We start from the raw sequence: 19,509 nt of genomic DNA on the forward strand, positions 1-19,509 counted from the left end.
AGGAAATTCAGCCATGTCCATGACATGTTTTTTTCCTAACTTTATACTTGGTTGATTGGCTCAAAGCTTAAAGAATTATGTCCCTGAATTTTCTATTTCTCATGACCTAAAGGGGAAGACAAAGAATATAGTGATCAATTTAATTTGAGAATAAATAATTTTTTCATGAATATTATTTTTTTTCCAAAATAAAATACAGTTTCATTGATTTTGGGCACAGTGCCACTGTCTTCAATTGAATACTTTGGAAACAAAGAAAAACACACTGTAAGACCAGTCCTCTGGGAGCAGTATGAAGTGGTGGCCTCTAAATCCACAACTCACAAGTCCAATCATGTGGGCCCTTGTAATGATCTAGCCCACTGAACCCTGAGCCTCACTTGTCTCATTTGATAGTTGAGGCATGGGAGAGGGAACGAGGTGCCCGCTCAAGCTGACTGATGGTGTAATGATGGCGGAACCATAACTTGAATCTGGACATCATCTCCTGGACACAGACTTGCTCTTCTTTCTATTCATGTTGGACACCTTAGTAGTTCCCTGTTGGCTCTAAATAAAGGTGAGGCTCCACACAGGGCATACAAAGATCCTCATGATCTGCCAACCACCAACATGTATAGTCTTAGTCCCTGCTTTGTACATTCTGTATCTGCTCCCTGGAATTAGATTAGCTGTGACCCCCTCCCCACAAGCATCACCAAATTTGTCTTTTAGGCATTCATTCATTTTTCAAACCCAGATTGTCACCTCCACCAGGAAGTCCTCTTCACCCTCTTCTTTTTCTCACACCCCATTTTCTCTCTTGCCTGGTATATTTATTTATTTACTGATTTATTCAACAGATATTTCTGAGGACCTAGTAAGTGCCAGATACTGAGCTAAACAGAGGTTATATACCCCTGAGCACATTTGACCAGCTCCCTGCCCTCATAAGAGCTTGTAGTCTAGTGGAGATACTAAAGGCAGTAAACGCACAGATAGATAAATAATTACAATTGGAATGATTGCCATGAAAGAAGTAAAAACTGTGTTTGGGGTCTGAGAATCCTTCTCCATGTCCCCAGTAGCAGTGAGCATCTGGGGATCCTGCCTACTCAGGGGCTCAGTGACAGAGAGAGAGGCAGCATGGAGCTGGGCTTCTAACACCTGATGCCCGCCTCCTCCCCACTGGCTGCTGAAGCACTCAGTGTTCTGTTGAGCAAAGGACATAAACATATGGCCATGATAGTGAGGAAGGTGGCCTGTGGTCATGCAAGAAGGTGTGATATTGTGGGGATCAAGGTGATGCCTCTTCCATATCCCCAGTTAAGGCTCTTCTCTAATAACTGAGACAAGGGGCAGGGAGGCACCTCTTTGTTTTTTGTTTGTTTGTTTTTAAATATATTTTATTGATTTTTTACAGAGAGGAAGGGAGAGGGACAGAGAGTCAGAAACATCGATGAGAGAGAAACATCAATCAGCTGCCTCCTGCATACCCCCTACTGGGGATGTGCCCACAACCAAGGCACATGCCCTTGACCGGAATCGAACCTGGGACCTTTCAGTCCATAGGCTGATGCTCTATCCACTGAACCAAACCGGTTAGGGCACCTCTTTGGTTTAAACACTGGCTAGGGACATGATGAATAGCCCAGTTGGAGGTCTGTTTATACCCTTATTCTTCTTAATTCTATAGGATTAATAAATTGAAAGTATTAAAATCTCTTTAGAAATTTCTGTAGGAAGATAGATGAATATTTTCATAAAAATCATCTCAGCTTTTGAAAGATTTGAAAGAAGTATTCAACTATCTTTAAAAAATAAAAGTGCACCGATAGAACACACCAACCCCTTATTTAAAAATAGGCACAGAGTTCATGCGGAACACTCAACAAGACACTCATTCTCTAGGATTTATCTATCTATTTATTATATATATATATATACACATATATATGTATATATATATGCGTATATATAGATATATATATATAATTTACTTACAGTTTGAATTCATTGTTATTTTGTATTAGTTTTAGGTGTACAGCATAGTAGTTAAACAATCATATATTTTACAAAGTGTTTTCCCCTATATTTCCAGTACCCACCTGGCATTATACATAATTATTACAATATTGTTGACTATTTTCCCTATGCTGTACTTTATAGCCCCATGGATATTTTGTAACTACCAATTTGTACTTCTTTATCTGGAATTTATTTTGAATTTTAGCAAGAAATAGTTGCTTTTGATGTCACAGGATTTTTATGAAGGTGTTTATTCTTTTTAAAATTATATAAACTTTTAAGTTCTTGAACTGAAATGTATTTTGTAAACTCAAACTATAATCTAAATTACAAAGATAGCATGCAGCTTTTCAATGTAATGAACTTGCTACTTTTCTCACCCGTTTTTTTAATTCATTTTAGTGGGACATAGAATATATAACATTAGTCCGTCAATTTGAGTTGAAGTCTTGTTATGCAAGCTTTTTTTCTTCTTTTTCTTTCATCTTTTAATTCTATAGTGTGGTTTCTTTAGGTAAAAAATTAGATAACTGCTTACAGATTGTTAGCCATTAAGGGAAATTGTCCAAATCACATTTGTTCATATGGACTTGCTGTCAGAAATTTTATTACGCTGTGTTGTGGTAAAAATAACAAAGATTTTAATAAAATCCAGATGACAAATATCTCAAGACTAGAGGCCCGGTGCACAGATTCATGCACTGGTGGGGTCCCTCAGCCTGGCCTGCGCCCTCTCGCAATCTGGGACCCCTCGGAAACTGGCAGTCCAGCATCCCCCGAAGGCTGCGCCGCTCCCACTCGTCCAGGCCCTGCTGCACCTGCTGCGCCACTGCTCAGGCGTGCAGGGGGAGTGTCCACGGGAGAGGCTCGCACGGCTGCAGCTGCACTCACCAGCCATCAGCCCGGTGTCTGGCACCCATCTGTCAGCTGAGCGGCACTTTTGCTGTGGGAGCACACTGACCACCAGGAGGCAGCTCCTGCGTTGAGCGTCTGCCTCCTAGTGGTCAGTGCACGTCATAATTACCAGCTGGTTGTATGGTCACCTGGTCGTCCGGTCGCTTAGGCTCCTATATATATAGATGCTTTGAGTCTTTTATTTTGTATACTTAAAGTATTAGTAATTTGTATTATGGATTCTTATTTATATGTTTGAGACTTTTAGTTAGTCTTCTACAATTATTAAAAATAATAGACTATTTAAAATGTTCATAAGGAACATTTAAAACCGTAATATGGAAAGTTCTACTTGATTTTCTTAAACTTTTTTAAAAGGAAAAAAAATGCCATCCAGTACATTAAGATCTGTTTTAAATAGGCCTGTCTTCAAATGTTTTCGTGCCATATACACTCATGGAAATACAAGCTACTTTTTACAGTGTCTATTACAACTTATTATTAGTTAGGAACTGAAACTTTTTTTCTGTGAACTATAAGTGACAGGAAAACCTTTACGAATTAATATGTACAATATTACAGAAAGATGCTTTGTCAATACAATGAGTTATTATTGTATGAATTTTGATCCCAGAAAATTTCATGGACTAAATACTTGCTTACTGGCTTTATTTGAGACGTGCTAAAAACTCCTCAGCTCAGATGATCTCCCTCATTGGTACCGAACGTTACCATTTGCATTTAACTTTCCTTATGCTAGCTCTGCTTCTCCTGGTGGGATTTATGGGTGGGCTTTTTTTTTTTTTTTATGCATTCTGTTTCTGAGAGGACAATAGTTTCACATGATACCTTAGTGAGCTGGAGTATATCAGTTTTGCTCCCTGGGAATGAATTTCCCCAGGGAAGGAGGAAGGCAGAGATTCTGAAAGGGGACAGAACCAAGAAACAGGGTTGCTGTAGGGCCGCACAGAACAAGTAATGGTCATGGATTGCATTATGCAAATAGCAGATGTGTCTGGGTGGCAAATGTGTGAACACCTCTGGCATGGTGTTAGCCTCAGGGCTTTTCTGATGAACTCAGCACACTGATCAAATGGTTTTCATTGGTCTAATTATTCGTGCCTTCAATGAGAACTTGAAAATGAAAGAGATGGTTAAATGCCCATGAAGTGGAATTAACCTTAAATTAATTTGTCCTTCACTATTGTGTGTTTCAGCGACTGGAGCACAAGGAAGTTTTGGTGGGCTTGTTGTTCCTGGTTTTCCCGTTCCTTCCAGCCAGCAATCTCTTCTTCAGGGTGGGTTTTGTGGTGGCCGAGAGAGTCCTTTACATGCCCAGGTAATTACTGCTCATGATTTCGTCTTTATGAGGCCTGCCCTCTGTCACCAACACCAACTGCTCCAGAGAGACTGTCCTATAGTGTATAATAAATAGATCCTGTGGAGCTAAGATGCTTATTACCTCAGCTTCAAAACCAGCCACAGGGCAGGTTGGATGAGCTCACTTTGCACCCATTCACTCTAGTTGACAGTGGCTTCCCTCCAGCTGGAAGCTTGACAGTTAAATGGGAAAGAGTGACTGAAGTGTATTCAGGTTTTGAGCAGCAATCATTTACCAATACATTCTTTTCCAAATATCTATGTTTTATTAAACATTAGTATAGTCATTCTGTAGAAATATTTTTGATGTGTTTAAAATTATTAATTATGTTAAATAACATCATTGTAATTGAATTATGTCTTCTTTCTTTCTCTGTCTCTTTTTCTTTGGCTTTCCGTGAAAAAAAAAAAAATAGGAACAATCTCAAAAAAATTTGTCCTTGAGGAAAAAAAATGGTTGCAAATATAAAGGGCCTTCAGACGCATGTGATTACATCACACCACTTAGCTCGGAATGTTTGGACTGTGCTGCAGCTTGTCTGTCTTCTTGTCTCACTCAGGTGGCATCTTTCCAAGGCCACGTTTCTTTTCAAGTGCCTGGATGTGTCCCTGAAATGGTTCTGCCATTTGTCTGTTGTGTGACTCTGAATAAAACATGATGCTTTTTAGAAGTCAGGTTTTCTAATTTTTAAAATAAGGGTTTTAGTGAACTTCCTAAAATGAGTAATTTAACAATTGATATATAAGAATGAATTTTTCTAAAAGTATCATAAACCAAAGTATTATAAGGACATTATTTATTGATATTTGGTTAGAATTTTAAATTGATTTAAACATCAATAAATAAGATTTCATTTTTTGATTGATACTGAATTAGAAGTTTCAATATGCATAAAATTAGAAATGAATTTCATAGCCTTTGAATTCCTCCCAAACCAAGTATCTGACAGCATTCTTAAGGCTTTGGAGCATTTGGTTTTGACTTGGTTCAGGAGCGAGCAGCCCTTAAGTTTCTTTATGTGTCTTTAGCACAATTTTGGAAGGAGGTTCTTTCTTGGTAAATACTATTCAATAAGGACAAAAATACAACACAAATTTTTTGTTTTCTATATGGCCTTACAATAACAGGCTTATGAGGCCTTGCCAATAATAAGAAATATAAAAGGCTAAAGGGGACCTCAGTGTCTATTCTAGTTATGTTTTTGCCTAGACCAGTTGAAAGTGGCTTCAGTCAGGTGTTCTCTGTAATACCTATGCTTCCGAGTGGAGTCGATCGATATTTAGTCTTCATTTAACAGTTATTCACAGAGCACCATTGCTAGGCATACTGTTCTGGAATCTGAGGCTACAAAAATAAGTGAATCTTAGTCTTCCCCCCCCCCCCATTAATTTAATAGCTCCTTATTAATAAAAAAGGCATCTTTCTCTCTAAACATTTAACAGGTCATAATATTTCTTAAAATAGTATTATTCTCATTAATACTATTTTAACGCTCATTGTAGCAAAACTTTTATTGAATCTTTATCATATGTCAGCACTGTGCTAAGCATGTAGTATTCATTGTATCAGTTCATTCACGCTGTAGGCGGTGGTTGACAGCATACCCCTAAGCCAGAGCGCCTGTGTTGAAATTCTGGCTTAAACATGAGCATGGGTTTCCTAAGCCTCTGTTTCCTTATCTGTGTACAATGAAAGTAATAGCACCCAACTCAGTGAGATATTGTGAGCATTAAATGAGATGATCGCTCATAAAACCTAGAAAGTGTTTTGTATTGTATATGGTCAGTAAATATAAAGTATTATTATTGCATTATGACACCATTATTCCTAATTTACAAAGAGAAAACCTGGGTCTGAGAAGTGAAGTGACTTACCCCTGGTGACCAGGTGACATAGCTAGTGAGTGGCAGAGCTGGGAAACAGATCCGTGCCTACCGACAGATCTTGCACCTTCCTGACTACATTGCTTCTGCAATAGTGACTTCTTAGTGTTCTGCTCAACTGAAGAGGAAAGAGGAAATGTGGATTTAGTTAAAGTATTTACAGCACAATTCCATTTGGTAATCAGGACTTGATACTTCCAAGAGTCGTGTGATCTAAATCTTCTGGGATCTGAGTGACAAGAATTGCATGTGCAGCACACATATCTAGTCCAGATGCAAGAGAACAATTTGTGATAAACAGGAGGCTAAATTTTATTTTTTTTGAAAGAGACCCTTAGATAAACATTATGGAAGTCCATAATATTGTCATCAATCATGTGGAATATCTTATTTAAAGCAAGGGGTTCCTCTTACCCAAGTGGGTGTGTCCTCCAAACACCTGCTCTTCCCATGCTGCTATATCTCAAATAGACCTTTCTCTGACTTTATTTCATTTTCTCTAAAAAAGACCAAGTGGTATCCCTGCCCTTTTTCTGCTAGGGATAAACTGACTTGGATTAAAATAAACGTTCGGAATATGAAGAAAACATCAATATTACCAAGAGCAAGTGCCTGCCTCTCAAAAGCAATTTGGATTCTGCTGCATTGTGCACACTTGGTGCAGAGTCATCCAGAATCAATTTCAGTAAACCAGACTTCATGAGAAAGGCGCTGTCCTCTTCCCTTCGTGTTCCTGCAGCTATGCATTGCAGTGTTGGAGATGTGTCATCATTTTCCGAGGGTTTCCCTTTACTGCCTAGCATCTCCTGTATTAGTATCCATTTCATCACTGTGCTCAGCCAGGTCACTCCCCCTCCAGAGCTGTAGTCTCTGCAGATGCCAAAGCCATGTAACAGGGAGGTGGAGGTGCTCTCCTGCCCTGTAGAGGTGGTCCTGGGGGCTGGTAAAGAGGTCAGGTTACTAGACCAGGTCCACAGCTCTGAGCACAAACACAAGAGGTTTGTTGTTGTTGTTGTTTTTGGTTTTTTAAAAATATGTATTTATTGATTTCAGAGAAGGGGGAGAGAGAGAGAGAGAGAGAGAGAGAGAGAGAGAGAGAGAAACATCAGTGATGAGAGAGTTATTGATCAGCTGTCTCCTGCACTCCCCATATTGGGGATGGAGCCCGCAACCTGGTCATGTGCCCTGAACGGGAATCAAACTGTAACCTCCTGGTTCGTAGATCAATGCTCAACCATTGAGCCACACCAGCCAGGCCAAACCTGAGAGTTTAATACAGATTTTGAAAGGCTGAAATCGGAGGAAATTCGGGATTTTGTGTGTGTGTGGTGTGTGAGATATTATAACTCTAATGAATTCCAATATTCTTTACAGTCATCATTGTAACTAACACCACAGGGGAGCTGTTTTACTTATGACGATGGATGGATTCCATTGTTCTCTAAAATTGTGCAACTGAGATGGTCCTGACTGATTCAGAAATTAAAGCTTAGGTGGGGAAACTTCTATGCTGTGACCTTAGAGAGTTCTAATGACTCCCTTAGAGCCATTGTAAATATTGACAATTTTCTGTGAAAATGGGGGCTTCTTCTAGCAAAGATTTTACCCAGCAATGATCAGCCACCCCATCTCATTGGAGATTGGTAGAGAATTGGACAAAGAGCCGCCCAAATCTCCCTGGAGGGCCACATAGAATTTGGCAGATGCTGTTGGCACCCCTTGGAAGGTGTCAGGGCTCTGGATTATTCCTGTTGCATTTAATGAACCTACACATTGGCTTGGATGAAGGTGAAGAACATGTCCCAAGCCTTTTAGATACTCAGGAATCTATCTGCTCTGCATGACCCTCTTCCCATTATTGACCTTGACAAGAAACAGCCATTTCCACATCATCGGTACCAGTACTTTCAGGAAAACACACACAGTGTGTTCAGTGGCATCCCAGAAAATAGAGGTCATTATCTTTATGCCGACATTCTGTGTTGTCTCAAAGACTTTACCAAACAAAAGGAAAATGAAGTAAAGTGCTGATCCTTCTGAGGAAGGTGACCTTCCTACTCATTAAATATTTTAAGTTATTAAAGAGCCCACTCTTGGCCTTAGAATCTCATTCATGAACACCGCAAAAGTCATGTCCACCCTCACCGGAGACTGGGTGAGTCCCATCAGTCCCAGGGGGCCGATTTGTCCATGGTACAAGATAGGCCCAGAGTCAGACCAACAATGCTCTTTCATCTCCCATCTTTATGTCTAATAATGAACAAGCCACGTATACCTCACATCCCTCCATCCTAAGCTAGGGAAGATGGAAAGTACCACGTTCCTCTCACTTGCACTTCCTTTCACTCCAGAGCTGTGGATAAAAGGAACAGAAGTAGGCTATCTGTTCAGCACTGCATGGCTTTAGGGTCAAAGCTTTACCACCACAAACAAAACCAAAAAAAAATTGGAATAATCCTTTCTTCTGATGGTAAATGCCATTTTTGTCAATGTCCTTTTTGAATAGGCAGGAGAGTTTGGGGCTTAAATCATTCTTTCACAGGAATTTTGATCTCTTATTCTTACCTCAAGAGAAGCATACACTTTTCTGGTTACCGTTTTTGTATTTTATAAAAACCACATTAGAATGTTTAAAAGGCCTAAAATCATTTAGAACCAATGAAGCAGAAATAGTTGTTGAGAGCATTCAAATAAAGTCATAGAATGTGCTTGAATATCCATTCATATGCCAGATTAAGGGTGATTTATTCACTTCAGTGCCAAAGAGCAAATTCCTAAGCTACTTTAAGAAAACATGAATGAGTGGAGATAGGAAAAGAATAGACAGGATTAAGTGAAGGCAGCAACAATATTGGGGATAGAACTGATCAAGAATAATTGAAACCACAGAAGATAACATGTATTTGAGGATAAAAAAGAAAAATAACAAATTGTCCTACTCTTAGAAAAAGATGCCATTTGAATATAGACCCTACATGTATGGATAGCCTAGCCAGTTTGGCTTAGTGCCGTGGTCAGCAAACTGAGGCTCACGAGCCACATGCGGCTCTTTGGCCCCTTGAGTGTGGCTCTTCCACAAAATACCACTGCCTGGGCAAGTCTATTTTCAAGAAGTGGCATGAGAAGAAGTTTAAGTTTAAAAAATTTGGCTCTCAAAAGAAATTTCAATCGTTGTACTGTTGATATTTGGCTCTGTTGACTAATGAGTTTGCCGACCACTGGCTTAGTGGATAGAGCATCCGCCCAAGGACTGAAGGGTCCTGGGTTCGATTCTGGTCAAGGGCAAGTACCTCGGTTGCAGGCTTGATCCCAGCCAGAATTGAGGCGTGTGCAGGAGGTAACCAATCAATGTGTCTCTCTCACATTGTTTTTCTCTCTATACCTCTCCCCCTCCCTTCCACTCTTACTAAAAATCAATGGAAAAATATCCTCAGGTGAGGATTAACAAATAAATAAAATAAATGTATGGACAGACTAGACATGGAAAATTAGAGAAAAGATGACTTGTTCATTTTCAATTTTGAGAACTATCTTCAAATCATACCTATCAATTTGAAATGGAATTTTCAAATCTTACATGGGTTGCTACTGAAACAATACTGCAGTATCTGTTTTCAGCTTGCAAAATGAAAAATGTTACCTCTGAAGAAACACTACCTCTGTTCCCTGATATTGGGGGCCCTTCTGATGAGACATCTATGCATGTGCTTCTTCCGAATCACTTAGGAGTAAATCAAAGTTTTACCAGGTACTAAAATCAGCGGAATTTTTTTTTTGGTAACAACAAAAACTTATTTTAGCAAATCCAGTAGGAAGATGACTGAACTGGGAATCAGCACGGCCCAACCTGTCCCCACGCCGGCCAGGCTAAGTTGCCTTTAACACAGGCAATATGAAGCCCTAGTAATATAAACAAATAAGGCCTCATGAGCTGAGGAAGTCTCCTGTGGCCACAGAACTCGAGAGTGACACAGAAGATGTAGTTCCAGACTCTTTATTCTCTAAGGAATTCCTTTTCCTCACTGCGAACCCCAAAAAGTAAAGCCTGTACCAGAGCACTTTTGTTCTGCTGCAGCTCATAGTGGCCTGGGGGCCCTGTGACGTTACTCTGTTTAGAGGACCCGGGTATGGAGACATCTGTTTCTACCTGGAATACCAACTTGGTGCATCTCCTGCTTTCAGTTTCCTCATTTATGAAATGGATGCTACAGAGGCTTAAGTTTAAGTTGGATATGTAAATATATGTAAAGCCAGTACTGCCCTGGTCCCATATAAACTACTTAGCACAGTGCCTGGCACATAGGAAGCATTCAGCAAACATATAAACATAAGGTAGCTGAGTGTATTTGCTTTAAAGTGCGGTCTTTGCTGCTCCTGGTCTTCGGCCACTTGGCGGCATTGCCCTGCGGCTGTTGGAATCTCAGTGCTTTCCTTTCCCCGCTGCTCTGCCCACAGCTCTGTTTCCTACACGGAGGTAGAAAACAATTAAGTTTTCATGAGTGGAGCAGTTGGGAAGGAAGTAGGTGAAGCTGTGTGACAGGTGTGAGGAAGCATGGGCTCTGGAATCTGTATGAGCTCTGTGACCTCACTCAGCAGGTCAGTTCACCTTTCCCTGCTCTTCGTGAAGGCCGGGGTGACAAGGAGCTGCCCTTGCTGATGTGGTGTCCGCAGGTGCCCGCCCCCGCGCTCATTTCAGAACTTTGTTCACGGGTCATCTTTTCACCGAGGCCTTCCCTGAGCACCTGTATTAAATCCCAACCTCCGCCCCACCTTGGACTTCCTTGTTCTCTTTCCTGCTGGCTTTTTCTCCCCCCAAAACCGCATATTACCCTCTATGTGCATACTCTGTTTTATTTGCTTATCAGCTGTTCCTCCCCACCCATGTAAGTTTCACAAGAATAGGAATTATTGTCTGTTCTATTCACTGGTCTGTTCTTGGTGCCTGTCACAGTGTCAGGTATGTAGTGTCTATTAAATGCCTGGTGAATGAAAGAGTGGAGCCCAGAAGGCCTTCGTATGGCCAGAGAAACAGCCTGCTTAGTCAGGATTTGGGATCGGGCAGGGGCTACAGGAGTAAATAGCAAGCAGCCTCATGAACTGAAGCCTCCATGTGATGGCATCAGCATGGTCGGTTGTATAAAAGCAGGAGGTTTTTAGAAAAATCTGAATACCTTTATGGCCAAATATAGGAAGTTGTGAAAGTGTGAAGAGGATTTTTTTAGCATATATTTTTTATTGATCTCAGAGAGGAAGGAAGAGGGGGGGAGAGATAGAAACATTAATGATGAGAGAGAATCACTGATTAGCTGCCTCCTGCATGCCCCCCACTGGTGATCGAGCCCACAACCCAGGCATTTGCCCTTGACCTTTCAGTCTGCAGGCCAACGCTCTATCCAAGGCAGTGAAGAGGGTTTTTGTTTTTATATTTTGTTGTCGTTTTGTTTTTCACTAGTGACCACGTTTGGTATTTACAAGGCTCTCCAAGCCTTGCGGCAATCAAATTTAGTGACTGGGATGAGGGATCAGGCCATGGGCCTCCTTGGCTCAAACTATCATCCCCAGTGGTGAGTAGGGTGGTGACACCCTTTGGCCAAAAAGTGGACCCTAAAACTTTAGGGAGCTGGACCAATGAATGTCTGGGCTTGAAGTATGGAATTGGAGCTCTACTTTGAATTGATTCCAGGGCCTCCAAGTCAGGAACTTCAGATGCTTCTCTCTTGTTCGTCTGCCCATGATACCAAAGCACAGACATTTAGGAAGGCAAAGAGGAGGAAAGCAGAGAGGTGTTTCCTTTAAAGGAGGTGTGTGAGAAATGTGAATATTCGGGTGTTTCCTTTTAGAAAGCCAACCTCTCAGTAGGCCAGAGTTCTTTGAGGGGAAGGCCTCTGTTTTGTTCACAATTGTATTTTTAGTGCTCGGCATATTGCCAGTCACATAATAGAGAGAGAATGAATAAATCACTGAACAAGTAAGTGCGCTATACCAATTTTGGGGCTTCTTGTAGCATTAGTAGTCTGACTAATGTAGGATTTCTTTACACAAGCTTGCTTTGTTCTTAAAATATTCTGTAATAATCTATTGTTATAATCTTTAGAATGAAGTAAATTTTGACTGAAATGCACAGAGCAATAAAGGGTACAACTCAATGCTTGTGTTTTTCCGAGGCCAGTCAGCACACAAGCAGCATCCCTGTGGGTGCGTGGATGATGTTAGGAACCATGTTCTGTCCAAGTCAAAGGTGTTTAGAGACATGATTTTAGCATGCTGAAATTTCACTCTCATAACGTAAGGGATTCTTCATGTCTGTTTGGAAAGCCAAGCCAGGCTCAGCAAGAGAATTCTATCAATACAGCTTGTCTGTGATAAGCTCCAAACTATGAGGCTGAGGAGTTGGCCTGTGGGTAGGTTTTCCTTCAGCTTAAGGACTTGACTGGCTAGAGACATACTAGGGGACACATCCCTGGAGAGAGAGACCAGTGGCCTCAGTATACAGCATCCTTCCCAGGACCTGAGAGGGAGCTCCTGGGGACTGTCTCCCACAAAGTTATGATGGGACTTGCTGTAGCCTAGAGTCCACATTTGGACACATGGTGCCAACAGTGCCACACAATGCCAGTAACATGAGGGGTCAAGGGCCAAAGAGTCCATTCCAGACCCAAGAACATGCATGAGGGACTTGTCATGAAGCCTGGGCTGCTGAGATCCAAGGCAGCTTGAGCCTCCAATAGGTTCCTATTCACCACACTAATGCCAAGGAACCCGCCAGTGTCTTGAGTACCTGTTAAAGGACTGCCGTGTAGAGGTTGTACAAGACGGGGTTGTTGATATTTGTTGTTTCTCTATCACAGGACAAGCTTCATTTGAAAGTTAGTTATATGCGATGGAATGCTCAGGGGGATGCCATTGCACCCCCAAAGTAACCCTGCCTCCCCCCACCCTGTTTTCCAGCATGGGCTACTGCATCCTTTTTGTGCATGGACTAAGCAAGCTCTGCACTTGGCTAAATCGATGTGGAGCCACCACCCTGACCGTGTCCACTGTGCTGCTGCTGCTGCTTTTCTCTTGGAAAACTGTAAAGCAGAATGAAATCTGGCTGTCAAGAGAGTCCCTCTTCAGGTATGATTTGATGGATCAGAGTGACCTCTTCCCATTCATTCTTTTGCTTATATACTCCAAACAAATGAGCTAACATGGGTCTAGCAATTTTTATTGATCCAGAAAAATTTTTTGATTAATTTTTGGTAAAAAATTTTTTTGATGTTATTTGTTTGTTTTAACTTTGATTTTTTTAAAAGATATATAAAGTTTTACAGAAGCTCGTGCTAAGTGAATTTATGAAGATAAGGCTCGTGGGAATGTTTTTGGGTCTTAATGATGAGCAGGGCTGTAAAATGAGATCTAAATACAAGGAAACGAGCCTAATATCTTTTCCAGTGAATGGGAAAGATAAACACGTGACAAGAAGGAAGAGAAATGCCATGCATTTTCTTCAAATATTCCAGAATATTAAGTTGTGATCTGTGATCTAGCTGCTTTATTTTAAACATGAATTGTGAATGAGGAAATGAAAGACTGTTTTATCTCCCAGTAAGTTTTTATGTGCAAGTTGCTTCTGAATATGACAATGTCAACATATAGCCCTAAACTTGTCATAAAGTATAAACATTCTTTGGGGCTGTAGCTCATCATACTCTGTTCCTGGGGCTTAGTCTGTCTCCCTCGTGCCGTGCCATACTGTTGGCGACCTTCACCTTTGCTCCCCTATCGCTACCACACTTGGCCTCCCAACAGTATTTTCCCAGTCTCCTATCCTGACTTAGGACACAATTGGCCAGTTCAGTCAACATGGTTTTCACTTGGTTCCCTGCTCAGCTGGTAGCCACCACTTATTCTTCTGAGGCAAATAACTGAAACAGAATTGGGGTCACATGGAAAAAAAGGGTAAATATTGGAAGAGCATAAAAACGTGCCCAGAATGACAGGCAGTGTAGAACCTGGCATGTAGCCGACAGGGAACAGGCATCTGGATAGTCTGTCCTGAGCACAGGTGCACCCTCACAGGAATGAATGGGTAAACTTACACCAGTTTTTTCCTGTTTCACATCCAAGTCCTGGGAAAATAAAGTCCTCTGGCTGAGCTTGAACCTAGGTCATGTGCCTACCATTCGTCCTCACAAGGGCACTGATATGACCGACCTGGCCAGAGGAAGCCCCTCTGACTTCCCTGGGGCAAGTTACAGGTGGTGGGGGGTGCAGAGCACCTCGGGGCTCCACTGAGACCTTGCAAAGGGAGACAGGAGAGAATTCCCCACAGGAAATCAAAGTACTGTAGGAGGGGCACAGACTCTGGGCTGCCAGGAAAGAGTGAATGAATGAGTAAATGAACAAGTGAACAAACAAGACAGATTTTTCACTGCACTCTTCTACTGTAAAATAATAGATCTGACCCTACTACTTGGCAATTTAACTTTTTAATAGAAAAGTTAATCTGGCATGTATGTCTTATTAGCTTACTTATTACTGCTAAATCATTGTCATCATTATCATTGCCGGCATCATTATTTCAATGGATACTGTTGGGACCTGCTGACATGTAAGGTGTTTTGTGTGTGTTTTTTAAGAATTTTCTTGTCAAGTTTAGCCATCAGATTCCTTTTTAGTCTCTGTCATACCTTCCACCTTCAGTTCAGTTCTTACACACAATAGACTTGTTTCTTCTTACTACCCAGGGCGGAGGCCATTCTGCAAACACAAGGGCATTGAAGTTCAGGAATATAACTGTTGGCTTTTTTTTTTTTTTTTTTTTTTTTTTGCTTTTGCTTTTGTTTTCAGTAGTGAGTGCTTTAATGAGAAACTTAAAAAAGGTTCTGCCCTGTGTTAAATCCTTTCCTTGGATAAAGATACTAACGGTGGTTGTGTCTCCTATTGATTTTTACTGCTCAATCAGAGCAACTTGGGGAATGGATTTTGGCAGGCAAGCAGTTTATTTCAAGAGTAACAAGCTAATGTTCCAACCCTCCACAGTTGATGCCAGCAGTTTTAAATAAAAAAGAAAAGAAAAGAAAAAAGTTCATTGACCTTACATCCAGAAGCTTCTGTTCTTTTACATGGAAGCATGTAGTAAGTGAACAGTTGGTTACTAAAACACAGCCATTCCACATATGTGCTTAGAGAAACTTTAAGACAAGGTTAGTGGTTGAGTGTGGGGTCTGGAGATCAGCTTCCTGGCTCCACTCCAAGTTCCCTCATTTAATAACTGTGTGGTCTTGGGCAAGATACTGAACTACTCCATGCCTTAATTTCTTCATTTTAAATTTGAGAATAATAATAGTGTTAATCTCCTGAATGTAGTGTAAGAAAAAAAAAAGGCATGTGAAAGATGCATAAGACAGTGTCTGGCATATGGTAAACCCCATATGAGGCTTTCAGATTCTTGTTATCCAGTGTATTCTAGGATGGGGGGCAGGTAGAAATTGACTGTAGAGAAGCCAGAGGTTGGCATGGGTGTCAGATGTGTGTACATATTTTGATACAATGTAACAAGCAGTAAACAGAAGTAGATGCAAGACACTGTAAGTGCAGGCAGGTGACTAAGACCAACCCAGGCCTTCAAGGACTATTCTCTTGCAGGCCTGAGCTGAGTATGGAAGGATGAGAAAAACCTAAATTAGCCATAATGGCCAGAAAACTAAGGGATGGCTGGACTGAGTAAGAAAACCTTGCAATGGTTCTACATAAGCTGGTGTCCTTGGCAGAGGCCCTATTTCAGTATTTTCCTCTGTTCCAAACAATAAATCTGTTGAGCATCATTAAGACATATGGTCTCATTGAGGCCTCACTAATTAACCCAGCCTGCATGGCTTAGTGGTTGAGCATTGACCTATGAACCAGTAGATCACAGTTTGATTCCCAGTGAAGGCACATGTCCGGGTTGTGGGCTCAATCCCCAGTGTGGGGTGTGCAAGAGGCAGCCAATCAATGAAACTCTCTCATCATTGATGTTTCTGTCTCTCTCTCCCTCGGAACCCCATTCATGAACTGTTTACGTGGTCATAGACCACCGATGGATTAAGATTGTATGGCCTAGATCATCCTCCCCCTGTGTAGGAAACACATTTTTCTTTCCTCCCCTCTGAATTGCTAAGCCATAGAGATCACTTGACTTTTCAGGACATATAATGTAAACCAGGGTTGGCAAATTTTTTTTGTAAAGGGACAGATAGTAAATATTTTAGGCTTAGTGGGCCTTGCATTCTCTTTTGCATCCATTCCACTCTGTCTTTGTCTCAGGAAAGAAACCAAAAAGACAATAGGTTGAAAACACATTGACACATCTGTGGCCCACAAGGCTGTAGTTTACTTACCAATTATATAAACGTTGTGATCATGAAAGTCTAAAGTTACTAGTCTCTTGTGGTACCATTCAGGAATGATTCTAAACTTGGTCAAAATCTCTGCTCAACTACTTACTACGTCTGTAACCTTAGAAAAAGGTCTTAATATCTCTTAGTTTCAATTTCTTCATCTATAATATAGAAAACACATTAATACTACCCATCTGGTAGGTTGTTGAAGGGATAAAATGAGATAATCCATGGAAATGGGTGCTTGATTCAAAATGAGCATTTCTTAAGAATCGACCATACTACGTGTGGCATTGTGAAGCCTCAGGTTAAAACAAGGTCAAAATTGAGGAGAATGACACTTTCTTCTTAATCTTTCCTGTTAACCTTTGGCTGAATACCACTCTTTAAAAAAAAGAGAGATTTTTATCTAATCAGGAATTTGCGGATGGTTCTCCTGACCTATTGTTCAATCATGCCAACAAAACAAATTGATGCTCTATGAACTTGGAGATATACTCTATATAGAAGTGGTATTTTTTATTGTTATTTCTGTTATTTTTTCAAGTCTCTGCAAATGAAGGGTGTGAGGGAGAAATACAAAGTGCATGCATTAAGATCCTGAGTTGAAAGGCAGATTTTTTCATAATCATTATTGTAATTATTAATAGGGTTTGGGACCCAGCCATATAATTTATGGACACTACATTTCCTTGTGGAGTAAATATGTGTAAAGCTGTATGTTTCCTTTAAACAGTTGTGAGTACTCAATCATAGCACCAAGAAGGTGAACTGAGGAGTCTGGCCCCGGGGGAAGAGCAACCTGGCCAGGGATAGCAACATGGAAAGTTTTGCCCTTGGCCAATTGTTTATTTGCCTTTTTTTTTTTCAAACAAAATGTTCATTGCAAAGTGAGAGGCTGAAAAAACAGCAATGACAACAAAACCACAGAGAGAACATAAAGGTCAAAAACAACAATGGGAGAATGTGTGTAGTTAGGATTCAGTTGCTCCACCCACAGCTGCTTGCCTGTTATGAATATTATTAATTCCTCTCGCCATCGCTGAACAGTGCACTGATCTCATTCAGGAACTTGATCCCACAGGCCTAATTGTTCCTCAGTCGGTGCAACGTAAATTAGAGCAACTATGCTGATCACACAGGGAAGGCTCCATCCCAGTAAACAGGCCAGTAATACTCATGATGAAATCGAAGTTCTCTTTAAAACCTACCTGTTACCACCTTAGCTGGTTTGGCTCAGTGGATAGAGTGTCATCCTGCAGACTGAAGGGACCTGGGTTCAATTCCAGTCAAGGGCACATGCCCAGGTTGTTGGCTCAATCCCCAGTAAGGGGTGTGCAGGAGACAACCAATCAATGATTCTCTCTCATCGTTGATGTTTCTGTCTCTCTCTACCTCTCCTTTCCTCTCTGAAATCAATAAAATATTTTAAAAAATAATAATAAAAATAAATAAATAAATAAATAAATAAAACCTACCTGTTACCATGTACTGTTTAGTTCTAGATAGAAAAATCAGAAATTTTCCTGGAAAGAAATTGGATTTTTTTAACCCATTACTCTCACACTGATCCACATCCTGCCCCTGTGACTAATTCACTTGGGTAATAGCCAACTTAAATATTATGTTAAAATCCTAGCTCTGTGTGTCAGCTGGGGTGGGGGGGGCTCACTACAGGGGGAAAAAGGAAAAGGATGGTTTCCCTGGAGTACCCGCTGAAGGTCAGCCTTTGTAAATCTTTCCACTGAGAGCAGAGGATTCCTCCAGTCTCCTCCCTGGGGGACCAATCCTGGCTGCCAGCATTCAGAGAGCTTTCTGTGGGGAAGGAACTGGGGGATCCCCAATGTTCAGAATACAGATTTCACTTGATCTACCTTTGAGGAGCAGTTCTCTCCACAAACTTCAATTGGACCTATTGTTCCTGAGTGAGGGTCTCTCTAATGCAGCCTTTCCAGAGAGTAAACTGCCTTTTGCTCGGAGAGCGAGAGAATCATTGAAAAAAGTCACCTGGATGTGCAGGGTAGGGAAGTAGATGAGGATGCCAGCTGTTCCTGATATGAATTTATGGTCCATATTTTCAGCCTCACCCCTCATCCAAAAAAAAATCCTAGCTACCTTTTTAAAAAAATTTTTTTAAATATATTTTATTGATTTCAGAGAGGAAAGGAGAGGGAGAGGGAGATAGAAATATCAATGAGGAGAAAATCATTGATCAGCTGCCTCCTGCACAACTCCTACTTGGGATCAAGCCTGCAACATGGGCATGTGCCCTGACTGGGAATTGAACCTGCATCCTCTTGGTGCATGGGCAGATGTTCAACCACTGAGTCACATGGGTGGGACATTTATTTTTCAAAATAGGTCAGACTTAGTCCATGGTAAATGTTAATTTTCAATAAAACTTAGTAGGGAGGCCAATCCACATTCATTCCTCCTATAATGAATAAGTGTTGTAGATAATATCAATTTTTTTAAAGGAAGTCTATAAGTGAATGAAGGAAGCAAGGAAGGAACAAATGAATTAACCTGAACATGCAGGGTTGTTCTCCAACCATTCACCCATCTCCATGTCCTGCCACCTCTGCTTCAGGTGCAGTTAGCATGACTGTTTAGTTGTGGGCCACTATGCACTGCCTTCATTGTTTTCCATCGAAGCATGTTTAGTGGCTCATATAATTCACAAATTGTGGAAGACTTGACTTAATAGGGTGCAATGGACATTTCAAATGCAGGGTCATGAAACTGTGAGTAGAATATGAAGGAAACTGCCCTGGCCATGTGGCTCAGTAGGTTGGATTATCATCTCTTATACCAAAAGGTTGCTGGTTTGCTGGTTCGATTCCCAGTCAGAGCACATACCTGGGTTGTGGGTTCGATCCCTATTTGGGGCTCGTACTGGAGGCAGCCTATCGATGTTTTTCACAGTGATGTCTCTCTCTCTCTCTCTTCCTTCCTTTCTCTTAACTATCAATAAAAACAT

The 19,509-nt window shown here is 41.0% G+C and overlaps 1 protein-coding gene across 4 annotated transcripts in view; it reads left to right on the forward strand.

The window, feature by feature from the left end:
• Positions 1–19,509, forward strand: part of TMTC1 (transmembrane O-mannosyltransferase targeting cadherins 1) — a 230,134-nt gene that overhangs the window by 143,743 nt on the left and 66,882 nt on the right. For all 4 annotated transcript variants that reach the window (XM_080662852.1, XM_080662853.1, XM_080662850.1 and 1 more), the window contains exons 9-10: positions 4,119–4,240; positions 13,114–13,281. In XM_080662852.1, the coding sequence (XP_080518978.1) occupies positions 4,119–4,240; positions 13,114–13,281 (290 nt within the window). The remainder of the gene's footprint in view (positions 1–4,118; positions 4,241–13,113; positions 13,282–19,509) is intronic.

Source organism: Plecotus auritus (genome assembly GCF_963455305.1).
Source record: "Plecotus auritus genome assembly, chromosome: 3".
NCBI lineage: Eukaryota > Metazoa > Chordata > Mammalia > Chiroptera > Vespertilionidae > Plecotus > Plecotus auritus.